At 45.0% G+C, this 12,735-nt stretch overlaps 1 protein-coding gene across 5 annotated transcripts in view; it reads left to right on the top strand.

Moving 5' to 3' along the window:
• Positions 1 to 9,053, top strand: part of LOC137383545 (otoancorin-like) — a 51,984-nt gene extending 42,931 nt beyond the window's left edge. For 4 of the 5 annotated variants that reach the window (XM_068056616.1, XM_068056613.1, XM_068056615.1 and 1 more), the window contains 5 exons: positions 1,764 to 1,906; positions 4,505 to 4,641; positions 6,006 to 6,103; positions 7,100 to 7,268; positions 8,273 to 9,053. In XM_068056616.1, coding sequence (XP_067912717.1) covers positions 1,764 to 1,906; positions 4,505 to 4,641; positions 6,006 to 6,103; positions 7,100 to 7,268; positions 8,273 to 8,343 — 618 coding nt within the window. In that variant the 3' untranslated portion in view covers positions 8,344 to 9,053. The remainder of the gene's footprint in view (positions 1 to 1,763; positions 1,907 to 4,504; positions 4,642 to 6,005; positions 6,104 to 7,099; positions 7,269 to 8,272) is intronic. The other variant, XM_068056614.1, reaches the window with a different exon arrangement.
• The last annotated feature ends 3,682 nt before the right edge of the window (positions 9,054 to 12,735 follow it).

The raw sequence follows: 12,735 nt of genomic DNA, 5'->3' as shown, positions 1-12,735 counted from the left end.
TCCTTGTTTTGGCCTCCTCCCACCAGATGAAATAGTTCTTCTTTATCTACTCTATCAAATACCATAAACCATCTTAAACACCTCGATAAGATCACCCCTTAATCTTCTATACGCTTGTGTGCATTTTTATGGGTGAAAACAAGCAGTTACACTGAAAGTGCAGTGGGACGTGAGTCCTATCACACAAACTGTTGGTAAACCATTCCTTCACCTATCACATGGCCTTTTTTTTTTAAATGGGAAAACCTAAAGAGAGGTATGAGTGTTGCCGACACGAGACTTATTTTCTAAGGGGTCTGTGTCTTGTGCCCCCACCCTGGTAAATTGATTTATTTTTGGCCACTTTTTAAATATTTGGTGCAATTTTTTTCCCCCGTATTTTGGAATCTACAATTAAAAGGGGCATTGCAAATATCTCATCTAGAAAGGAAAAGCCATTTGCTCAAGGTTACTGAAAACTACTCGCCTCTCACTATAGAGATACAGCACTGAAACAGGCCCTTCGGCCCACCGAGTCTGTGCTGACCAACAACCACCCATTAGCACTAATCCTACATTAATCCCATATCCCCACCATTCTCCTATCACCTACCTACAATTTACAATGGCCAATTTACCTATCAACCTGCAAGTCTTTGGCTGTGGGACAAAACCAGAGCACTTGACGGAAACCCACGCAGTCACAGAGAGAACTTGCAAACTCTGCCCAGGCAGTACCCAGAACCGAACCCGGGTCATTGGAGCTGTGAGGCTGCGGTGCTAACCACTGTGCTGCCCTGTGCCATCATTTGGAGATAAGAGCAACAGAAAATCTGTTACTTAGGGAGAAAATGATTAATATTAATAATAAAAACTGCTTCATAGCAAATGGGGGAGGCGGGGGGGTGGAATTCAAACCGAGTCTTACTGTTTCATCCCAGAGAGACTGTGTGAAGCAGACATATGGACCCTGCTCTGTACACTGAGCGCACAGTTGAAAGCAACCAGTTACCATCAATGCTACAAGGTGCTGAATTCGCCAGACACCTTTCACATAGAGAAAGCTGGGAGAGGCAAACAGCTTTCAATCCGCCAGGACTGAATCAAACCCGGGTCCGTGAAGGGTAGGATAGTGAGGTAACTCACAGCAACCTCCCCTCACCCCTACCAGAGCCTTCACCCTTTGAATATAACTTGCTTTAAAATGTTGCATAAACGCAACACAATTGTGAAGTTAGTGATACTGAATGAAATTTGAGAGAATATGGAGGAGCAAAAGTATAACATGAAAGAGTTTCATAGCAGCCCAGTCCTCAACGTGGACTTTCCAGACAGTTTATATATCAAAAAAAGTATATTCATTGTGTATTTTTAAAATTCTCATTATTGTTTACAAATCCCTCCCATAGCCTCACCCCTTTCCTATCTCTGTAATCTCCTCCAGCCCCACAACCCTGCAGGATCTCTCCAATTCCGGCCTCTTGCACATCCCCAATTTCTATTGTTCCACCATTGGTGGCCGTGCCTTCAGCTGCCCGGGCCCTAAGCTCTGGAATTCCCTCCCTAAACCTCTCGCCTCTCGCTTTCCTCCTTTCAAGACACTTCTTAAGACCTATCTCTTTAACCAAGCTTTTGGTTACCTCTTCTAATATCTCCTTTTGTGGCTCAGTGTCAGATTTCATCTGTTTACGTCCCTGTAAAGCACTTTGAGACATTTCATTACATTAAAGGCGCTTATAATGTTTTCTTATTGTTGTATAATTGTGTTCTTTCTTTCTTGACAGGCTAGATCTTTGCTGGAAGGTTTTCTCCAAGATTCTGGACTGACTTTTGATGCTCTGAAGGGATTGGAGCTGGTCGGGTTAGGGAGCTTGCTGTGTGCAATGAATGACAGTGAAGTCAACTCCCTGAGTGCTGCCGCCTACAGGTAGAAATCATTTTCCGCAGAGGTTCAGCAGTGCGACCGATGGTTTATTGAGGGCAAGGAATGAGAATTGACATTTTACGTTCATGACTTTGTTTAGTGCCATTTATGATGTGAAATCTGAAAGTAAGGGCCATGAGGGAATCTTCTGATTTACAGGGTTGAATTTTGTGCAGCCGGGGTGGGTCAGACGGGTTAGGAATGGCAGATTCCCTTCCCTGAAGGATGATTGTGAACAACGATCATCATGCGCAGTCATTTATAGGAACAGGAGTAGGCCATTCAGCCCCTCAAGCCTATTCTGCCATTCAGTGAGATCTTGGCTGATGTGCAACCTAACTCCGTATCCCTGTCTTTGCCCCTTATCCCTTAATACCTTTGGCTAATAAAAATCTATCAATCTCAGGTTTAAAATTAACAATTGACGTTAGCATCAATTGCCATAGGTGGAAGAGAGTACCAAAGTCCTACCACCCTTTGTGCGTAGAAATGTTTCCTAATTTTCACTCCTGAAAGGTCTGGCTTTAATTTTTAGACTCTGTCCCCCAGTCCTAGACTCCCCAACCAGTGGAAATAATTTCTCTCTATCTACCCTGTAGTGTTGTCGTGTTTTGAAAGTGCAATTGCATTGTGCATCGTGTACTCTAGAGGTTGCTGTAGAGCACACATACCAGCAAAGGAAATGTGAAAGTGAAACGGAATAAAGAAGACTCCGTTATGTTCAACGGCCTGCAGTCTCTGTCTCTGCCTCATACCTTATAGTAAACTCAGCTAAACCTCACTCCAGTCTCGAGAACATCACATACCCTATCTGTTCCCCTTAACATCATGAAAACTTGTTACAAATCAATATCAGACACAATTTGTTTTTAATCCATTCATGGGACGTGGGCGACGCTGGCCAGACCAACATTTATTGCCCATCCCGGGGGTAATCGTTATCCTTTTGAATTAATGTCAGTTTCAAAGTTGTCAGTTACACCTCATTAATGTCCCCCTTGTTTCAGGCAGAAACTGATGTGCTTTACTCAGTAGCCTGCACCTTGTTTAGGATTCTCATCCACCTCCGTATCCAGTCCTTCCTTGTAGTTTGGTGTACTATGGAGTGTTGCGCATGTTGCACTCTGATTCTCTTGCCCAATTCACATTCATACAGGCTTCAACTGTCAGCCTTTGGCACTGCAAAGGTTTTTTTTATGTAAGAATCTTTCCGATTCTGTTCCTCCGCACCCCCCCCCCTCCCCCCGTCGTTAGCTTTTCTGTGACATGGGATGAACTGCATCGTCCAAGTGAAGACCCTCTGATGTAATATAACGGCCACTATAACCTCCTAAAGAAGCAAAAGCTTTTCTTATCTGGAATATCCAGTTCACAGATATGAAAGCATTGTGCTGAGATCTGACCTGCTTCTGTTGACAAGGCTGGAAATCGGGGAGATATGGCAGGCTTATTATAGAGAGAGAGAAATAAACTTTCTTCAGGCGTTATGCCGGCCATCGCAGATAGCAGACAGATCATGAATGCTAATTCTTTTGTGCTAATTCCTACATTGATGACTAACGTATCCACTAATTTTTTTTTTTGCAGTATGCAGGCTGTTTACTTAAGTGCGCAGGCCCTTTAAGTTTTTTTGTGTGGCAAGTGAACATGTGGCAACTTAAAGGGACCAACCTGTGCGGGAACTTGCGGGTTCCTGTGCGGCCGTATGGTTTAGAGGGAACATTGTCGACGGCTATGATGTCATCACCGTTAAGAGTTGACAAGTGCCAAGGCACCAATGATAAACTGTAAATGATACCAAATTTATAAAGAAAACTGAACAAATAAGATTAAAATGCGGTTCCGGGTGTCGATGATGCATTCCAGTCCCTCTGGTGTCCACTGGTACCCATAGACATCGCCAGCTCCCTCTCCAGGGACAGCCAAGTGCAAACATAGCCATGAAAGAGAGGCAGGCAGTTGGGCCAAATGACCCCCACTCACATACTATAAGCAGTAGGGACTGCAATTGGACTTTTACATCAGAAGGGTAGCTTTTGTTGTCATACTCTAGTGCGTTACCACAGATTACTGAGTTCAATTTCGCACCGTGTTGCTGTGGGATTTCAACTCACGACCTCTGAATTGTTGATCCAGTGCGCTCCGACTGTTGAATTACACTCCGACTGTTGAATTACACTCCGACTGTTGAATTACACTCCGACTGTTGAATTACACTCTGACTTTTGAATTACACTCCGACTGTTGAATTACACTCCGACTGTTGAATTACACTCCGACTGTTGAATTACACTCTGACTGTTGAATTACACTCCGACTGTTGAATTACACTCCGACTGTTGAATTACACTCTGACTTTTGAATTACACTCCGACTGTTGAATTACACTCCGACTGTTGAATTACACTCCGACTGTTGAATTACACTCTGACTGTTGAATTACACTCCGACTGTTGAATTACACTCCGACTGTTGAATTACACTCTGACTGTTGAATTACACTCTGACTGTTGAATTACACTCCGACTGTTGAATTACACTCTGACTGTTGAATTACACTCCGACTGTTGAATTACACTCTGACTGTTGTGTTGCCTGCAGTGCTGCGGCTGCGAGGATCGGTGAGATCGCCTGCAAGGTGGAGGTCCTCCAGGAATTGTTGAAGAAAGCGAGAAATGGTTTTGGAAATGTCGGTGATTGGTACAACTTCATTCTCCAGGAGGTTGGAACAGTCGCAGGTTAGAGATTTAGTGAGATTTGGTGAGCAGAGCGTGTGAGAGTGGGAGAAGATTATGCGAAGGAAAAGCCCAGGGGTTGAAAAATAATTAGAAACCAGACTTAAGGGATCAAGAATGGCAAAAGGTCATTGATCCCATCAAGCCCATTTCCCTCCTCCACGTACAACTTGCTCTGTGACAGGGTCAATCCCTCCCACTAAATCTCCCAATGGACACACCAGCCGGGCTTTTATCTTGGCGATGGGGGTCTTGACCACCGGCTAAAGTGCTGGTGAGAGTCCCTTTTTGCCTCCCCTGAAGAAGGCTTGCCGGACTGTGTGCCACTTAGGTACATAAGTGGTCCACTCCTCCATTACATCCCCTTCCCATGCAATTGCAGGAGGTGTAATACCTGCCCTTTTACCTCCTCTCTCCTCACTATCCAAGGCCCCAAACACTCCTTCCAGGTGAAGCAGCGATTTACTTGTACTTCTTTCAATTTTAGTATACTGTAGTCACTGCTCACAGTGCAGTCTCCTCCACATTGGGGAGACTAAATGCAGACTGGGTGACCGCTTTGCAGAACACCTCCGCTTGGTCTGCAAGCACAATCCTGAGCTTCCAGTTGCTTACCATTTTAATTCACCACCTTGTTCTCACGCCCACATTTCTATCCTTGGCCTGCTGCAGTGTTCCAGTGAAGATCAACACAAGCTCAAGGAACAGCATCTCATCTTCCGATTAGGCACTCTACAGCCTTCTAGACTCAATATTGAGTTCAATAATTTCAGACCATGACTCCTATTTTGATTGGGTTTTTTTTACTATGTGCCAGACTTAAACTTATTTTTCATGTTTTTGTTTTTGGACAGAGCTGATCATTATTCTGCCATTAACACTCTCTCTGGATTAATGCTTTATCTTTTACTACAACTATTATCACTCCCTTTGCCTTTTGTTCCCTGACATCTTGGTCATTTAATCTCTCCCACTCTCTACCCTATCACAGACCTTCCCTTTTTTTTTCTTTTTTTTTAGAGAGATACAGCACTGAAACAGGCCCTTCGGCCCACTGAATCTGTGCCGACCAAGAACCACCTTGTTCTTCCTTCCCCCCTACCTGCCTTTCAACGGCATAAAACCCATTACATTTCTACCTTCCTTCAATTCTGAAAAAGAGTTATATCTGACTTGAAACATTAACTCTGTTTCTCTCTCCACAGATGCTGCCTGACCTGCTGAGTATTTCCAGCACTTTCTGTTTTTATTTCAGATTTCCAGCGTCTGCAGTATTTTGCTTTGATTCCCATTGAGGGAGGGGCCAGGGCTGGGTCTTGCCTAGAGGTTAGGCCGCCCACTGTTAATTGTGTTTCTCCCCTTCACAGCTGGGATGAGCAAAGAAGAGATACGGATTCTGAATGAAGACCTGATGCCCTACTTTCAGCCAGTGGCGATAGCTGCTCTACCCAGGGAAGTATTTAAAGTGAGTAGAGAAGACACACCCGAGCTCCTCCTAGATCCTGACGTTGCTGTAAGCAGGGCAGGGTATTGGATCAAGATGGTTTATATCTCCAAGCTGAGGTTTAACTTTGACTTTAGTGGTGCAGAGATTTCTTTGAAATCTGAATGCAAATTAGATTATTGTTGATGCGTCCCCCTCATGAGGTACAGCTAGCAGTGGGGAATTTGAGGGCTCTTAGCTCTGTGAGACTGGACACAGCCACTCACACCACTTCAGACCCTTGCAGTAGATAAAGGACATAAAAAGCCTGATTGAGTGGGGGGGGGGGGGGGTCGATGGGCGAACACTAGTTTCCTAAAACTTCCTACAAGAGCAAGAGAGAATAGTTTGAAGAGGCGGACTCTGTAAAGAGGGTAGATTTTTAATCTAAGCTTGGAGTAACAATGGCAGCCGTGCCGTCACTCTCACCTCTGAGTCAGAAGGTTGTGGGTTGTAGGAGGGGAGTGATGCTGTCATTACTGGCAACATCCCTCTGTAACTTGTTCAAGTAACCCAGGCCACATGCGAGAGTCTAGACTGTGAGCAATCTGAACACAGTGGGAAATTCAAACTCAGCGCAGACCTGCGATCAGCACCACACTATGTCACACAGTGGGTGTAATTATCCACTGAGACACTCAGTGTAGATCCTTAACTAAATTTTAAAAAGAATTAAGGAGAGGTCAGAAGGAACACGTGGTTAAATAGCAGCATGGGCTCTTTCATATCCACCCGAGAGGGCAGATGCGGCCTCGGAATTAACATCCCATCTGAAAGACAGCACTTGTGACAGTGCAGCACTCCCTTAGTACTGCACTGGGAGAGTCAGCCTGGACTATGTACTCAAGTCACTGAGTGGGACGTGAACCCACAACCTTCTGACTCGGAGACGAGACCCACTGGGCCATGGCTGAGTCTCGCAAAGAATGGGTGGATTCACAATCGATAGATGGGTAATTTAGTGTGTGGTTTTTGTAGGAGCTCTCCCCGAAACAGCTAGCAAACCTCGGACCGGAGAATGCAGCCGTTGTTACAGTGTCCCAGAAAGCTGCTCTGAGCCCAGAACAGATTTCCAGCCTGTGGGCAGCTGCGGATGGAGTTGATTCAAACCATGAGACGCTACCCTCTACTTCCCCAATTACAGATAGTGAGTTTGTAACTGTTTACGGCTTGGCACAGAAACATCCTCTTCTGTATGCATCTGATACTTGTGGGTACATATCTGTCAATAGATTTAAAGTCTCCAGGTACCAAACAGCATTTCATCATTGAACTTAGTTTCCAAAACATTATCCTAACTCACACTAAGTCTCGTTCACCTATCACTCCTGTGCTCGCTGACCTACATTGGCTCCCAGTCTGGCGAGACTTCAATTTTAAAAGTCTCCTCCTATGAACAATCCATCCATTGCCTTGCCTCTCCCTATCCCTGTAATCTCCTCCAGTCCTACAATCTTTCTGAGATCTCTGCACTCCTGCAATTCTGGCATCTTGCACATTGCTGATTTCTGTTGCTCCACGCTTGGCAGCCGTGCCTTCAACCGCAGAGGCCCTGAGCTCCGGAATTCCCTCCCTAATCCTCTCTGCCTCTCTCTGCTCCTTTTAAGATGCCCCTTAAAACCTGCCTCTTTGACCAAGCATTTGGTCACCTGTCCTTACGTTTGTTTCTTTAGCTGGGTGTCAATGTTTGTCTGATTGTGCGCCTGTGACGCAGCTTGGGATGTTTTACTATGTTAAATGTGCTATATAAATGTAAGTTGTTGTTGGAACCTCCACCAGTAATGGAAAGTTTTATAAAGTCAGTTGTTATGATCTGGAATGCACGACCTGAAAGGGCAGTGGAAGCAGATTCAACAGTAACTTTCAAAAGGAAATTGGATAAATACTTTACAAAGGGCTATGGAGAAAGAGCAGGGGATTGGGACTAATTGAATAGATCCTTCAAAGAGCCAGCACATGAATAATGGGCCAAATAACCTTCTGTGCTGCAAGATTTAATGATTATGAAATAATTTTGGAGATTAAAAGATTCATCACAAAGGGCTAGTACTGGGAAATAAATATTCCGTAAGATATGTATCTGTGTTACTGTGATTAGCTGGTGCCTTCCATTTCTAATGCCTCCTTTGTGTTAATTACATTTCTCAACAGGTTCGACTGTCCTTGGTGGAAATTGCTTCTTGCTTTGGGCTGCCTGGACCATCCTGTATTTTATTGCCTGAGGACCAGCTTACTGACGAGGACCACTGGGTTTCAACGCACATTATTTGTCCATTGTAACCTTTTTAACGGTGTAGTTACAAGTGTGACGAGTATCACTGCTAAACTGTAAAGTGATAGGCTAATGAATTTTCAGAGAGTTGCATACGCATTCATGTTATGTTTTAAGCTCAGAAAGCTTCCCATCTCTTGATTGGTGCCCAATAAGATGTTTGTTTGTCAGTGAAATAGAGGAGCAGATTGCAGCCTAGCTAGGGACCTAGGAAGGTTTTCATTTGTGCCTGGAAGGGGAACCTGATGGTCATGGGTTGCTTATGCCTAGTTGGTACGAGGGCATTCAAAGTCTACTACATGGGGTGGCACACTGGCGCAGTGGTTAGCACCACAGCCTCACAGCTCCAGCGACCCAGGTTCAGTTCTGGGTACTGCCTGTGCGGAGTTTATAAGTTCTCCCTGTGACCGCGTGGGTTTCCGCCGGGTGCTCTGGTTTCCTCCCACAGCCAAAGACTTGCAGGTGATAGGTAAATTGGCCATTGTAAATTGACCCTAGTGTAGGTAGGTGGTAGGAGAATGGTGGGGATGTGGTAGGGAATATGGGATTAATGTAGGATTAGTATAAATAGGTGGTTGTTGGTCGGCACAGACTCGGTGGGCCGAAGGGCCTGTTTCAGTGCTGTATCTCTAAATATAAAAATAAAAAATAAATAATCTAGCATTGGAGTCATGTGTAGGCCCAGACCAGGTATGGTTTGGCGAGGTTAACGTTTCAGCTCTGTGACCTTTCATCAGGTCACTGACCTGAAACGTTAACTCTGTTTCTCTCTCCACAGATACTGCCAGACCTGCTGAGTATTTCCAGCACTTTCTGTTTTTATTTCAGATTTCCAGCATCTGCAGTAATTTGCTTTTGGCAGGTTCACACTCTGAAGCACATTAATGAACCAGTTAGTTTCTTTTTTTTATTGACACACTGGAAGATTTTATGGCCACAAACTACGAGATTTATTAAATTCATTTCCACAGCTTGCCCTTGTGGGATTTGACCTCATGAACTTGGGTTGCTGGATTGTTCGATAGGAACCTTGAAGCTCAAAGTAGATATTGGACTAGCAAGTCTATTGAGATATCATGGCCAACAGGCCCCTGTGGGGGACAGAAAGAACTTGCATTTATATAGCACCTTTCTTGACCTCAGGATGTCCTAAAGTGCTTTACAGCCAGTGAAGTACTTTTGAAGTATAGTCACTGTTGTCAGAAACACAGCAGCCAATTTGCGAACAGCAAGATCCCACAATCAGCAGTGTGATAATGACCAGATAATCATTTTTTTTAGTGATGTTGGTTGAGGGATAAATATTGGCCCCAGGACACCGGGGAGAACTCCCCTGCTCGTCTCTGGATAGTGCCCTGGGATCTTTTACATCCACTGGAGAAGGCCTTGGGTTAATGCTCAAGGCAGCACATCCAACAGTGCAGCACTCCTTCAATACTGCACAGTTAGCCTAGATTATGTGCTCATGTTTCTGGTACGGGGATTGAACCCATAACCTTCTGACTCGGAGGCAAGTGTGCTACCCACTGAGCCAAGCCTGATCCATTTCCAGCCAATCATATTGCCTGATGTTCGATACAGGAAGGATAAAGACACCTTCCATGGAGTGCCTAGCGCCCTTTGTGCTCCTGCCAAATGCCTCAGCTGTCTGTGTTCTCATTTCCTGTTTATATTACAGGGTAATTCAAAAACCCTTCCCAAACGTCCTCTGTACATCTAAGATCTGCACAATTTTTGCTCCTCAACTTAAACCGATAAATAAGAACATAAGAAATAGGAGCAGGAGTAGTCCATTCAGCCCCTCAAGCCTGCCCCGCCATGCAATAAGATCATGGCTGATCTGTCCCAGGCCTCAACTCCTCTTTCGGGCCTGCTCCGCCTAACCCTCGACTCCCCGGAGATTTCAAAAATCTTATCTACCTCCTCCTTAAATACAATTAGTGATCTAGCCTCCACAACTCTCGGAGCAGAGAATTCCAGAGATTCACCACCCTCTGAGAGAAGAAATTCCTCTGCATCTCAGTTTTAAATGTGTCCCCCTTATTCTGTAACTATGTCTCCTAGTTTGAGATTCCCCCACCAGTGGAAACATGTTCTCAACATTTACCCTGTCAAGTCCCCTCAGAATCTTGTACGTTTCAATAAGATCGCCCCTCATTCTTCTAAACTCCAATGAATAAAGGCCTAACCTGTTTAGCCGTTCTTGATGAGTCAACCCCTTCATCCCAGGAATCAGCCTAGTGAACCTTTTCTGAACTGCCTGCAATGAAGGTGCAAGACTGCGATTGGGCGGGGGAGGGTATAAGTGGTCACCAGGTAATGGTATATCTGTTCCCTCCTTCCCTTCCCCATTCCCTGCCCCCTATGATCAGTTTCAAAAACACTCAGTTGCCAGTTTTCCAAAGTGAGCAAAATTCCACATCCCATTATCCAGTAGTCAGGACATCGGGCTGATGTGGAGGGCCGATCCTCCATTAACAACAACTTGCATTTATATAGCACCTTTAATGATGTAAAATATCCCAAGGTGCGACGCAGGAATGTTATCAGACAGGATTTGACCCAAGCCACGTGAGGAGAACATTTAGCGACAGTGATCATTGTATCATAAGGTTTAGGTTGGCTATGGGAAAGGACAAGGAACAATCTAGAGTAAGAACAATTAACTTGGGGAAAGCCAAATTCAATGGGGTAAGAATATATCTGGGCCGAATAAATTGGAATCAAAGATTGGCAGGAAAACCAGTAGCTGAACAATGCCTTCAAACAAGAGATAGTTCAGGCACAGTCAAGGTATGTTCCCTCGAAGGGGAAAGGTAGGGGAAACAAATCCAGAGCTCCCTGAATGACAGAAGAGATAGAGATAAGATGAAGAAGAAAAAGTGTGCTTATGACAGATGTCAGATAGATAATACAATGGAGAACCAGGCTGAATTATAGAAGGTTCAGAGGGGAAGTGAAAAAGCAAATAAGAAGCAAAGAGAGAGCATGAAAAGAGACTGGCAGCTAGCATTAAAGGAAATCCCAAAGTCTTCTACAGGCATATAAATAGTAAAAGGGTGGTAATAGGCGGAGTAGGACCGATTAGGGACCATAAAGGGAGATTTACACATGGAGGCTGAGGTATTAAATGAATACTTTGCATCAGTCTTTACCAAGGAAGAAGATGCAACCCAGGCAATGGCGAAAGAGGAGGTAGTTGATACACTAGAAGGATTTAAAATTGATAAGGAGGAAGTATTAGATAGGCTGTCTATACTATGAGATGCATCCAAGGATACTGAGGGAAGTGAGAGTGGAAATCGCAGAGGCACTGGCCATAATTCTCCAGTCTCCCTTAGGCTCGGGGGTGGTGCCTGAGGACCGGAGAATTGCAAATGTTACACCCTTGTTCGAAAAAGGATGTAAAGGTAAGCCCAGCAACGACAGGTCAGTCAGTTTAATTTCAGTGGTGAGGAAACTTCTAGAAACAGCGGGCTGGATTTTATCGGCCCCTCCAACGTCGGGGGTTGTGGCGGCGGGGCCCAGAAAATGGCTCTGGGAGAGGCCTGCCTCAGGCCTCGACACTGGGAAGGCCCCACCTCGTATTGCCAGCAGCGGCGAGGTCTTGTGGCGGCCCCCCCCCACCCCCCGCCTTGGCAGCAGCATCGCAATTTGAACACGTTAATGTATTTAAATGAATGAATTAAATACTTACCCACTCCCGCCGTGGGTCCCGGTTCCATATTAGTGGTGGCAGCTGGCACTCACATGCCTTCAGATCTCCGTTCAGAGATCTGAGGCGGAACACTCGTTGGGAGGGGGGAGCAAGTAAGTTGTCAGGACTGGGAGGGGGAGCGGGTTTAAATGTTTTTGATTGGTCTAGGGGGGTGGTGGGAAAGGGTAAAGTTCATAGTTTATTAACTTTGTGGGGAGGAAGGTCGGGAGTACAAGGTAAGTTGTTTTAGAGGGAGAGGGCTAGAAATAAATTTGATGGTAATTGGGCTGTGGGAGAGGGTGCGGATAACTTTTTATTTAATTTTTATCACTCACATAACTTTAAAAATGTAAATTACATTGAAGGGCTGGAAGTGGTGGGGGTCTGCCATAGCCATGTAAATGAGCCGCCATGTTTAATATCGCGGTGGCTCCGCGGAGTAAATCCCACGCGTGTGCCCCGCCTTCTTTGAGATTGGCAGCGAGCTGATAAAATTCAACCCAGTAATTCGGAACAAAATTAATGGTCACATAGACAAATGCAAGTTAATTAAGGAAAGCCAGCATGGATTTGTTAAGGGAAATCATGTTTAACTAACTTGCTGGAGTTTTTTGAAGGGGTAACTGAGATGGCTGATGAGGGCAA

Source organism: Heterodontus francisci, chromosome 24, assembly GCF_036365525.1.
Source record: "Heterodontus francisci isolate sHetFra1 chromosome 24, sHetFra1.hap1, whole genome shotgun sequence".
NCBI lineage: Eukaryota > Metazoa > Chordata > Chondrichthyes > Heterodontiformes > Heterodontidae > Heterodontus > Heterodontus francisci.
This window is presented reverse-complemented; position numbering and strand designations above follow the sequence as displayed.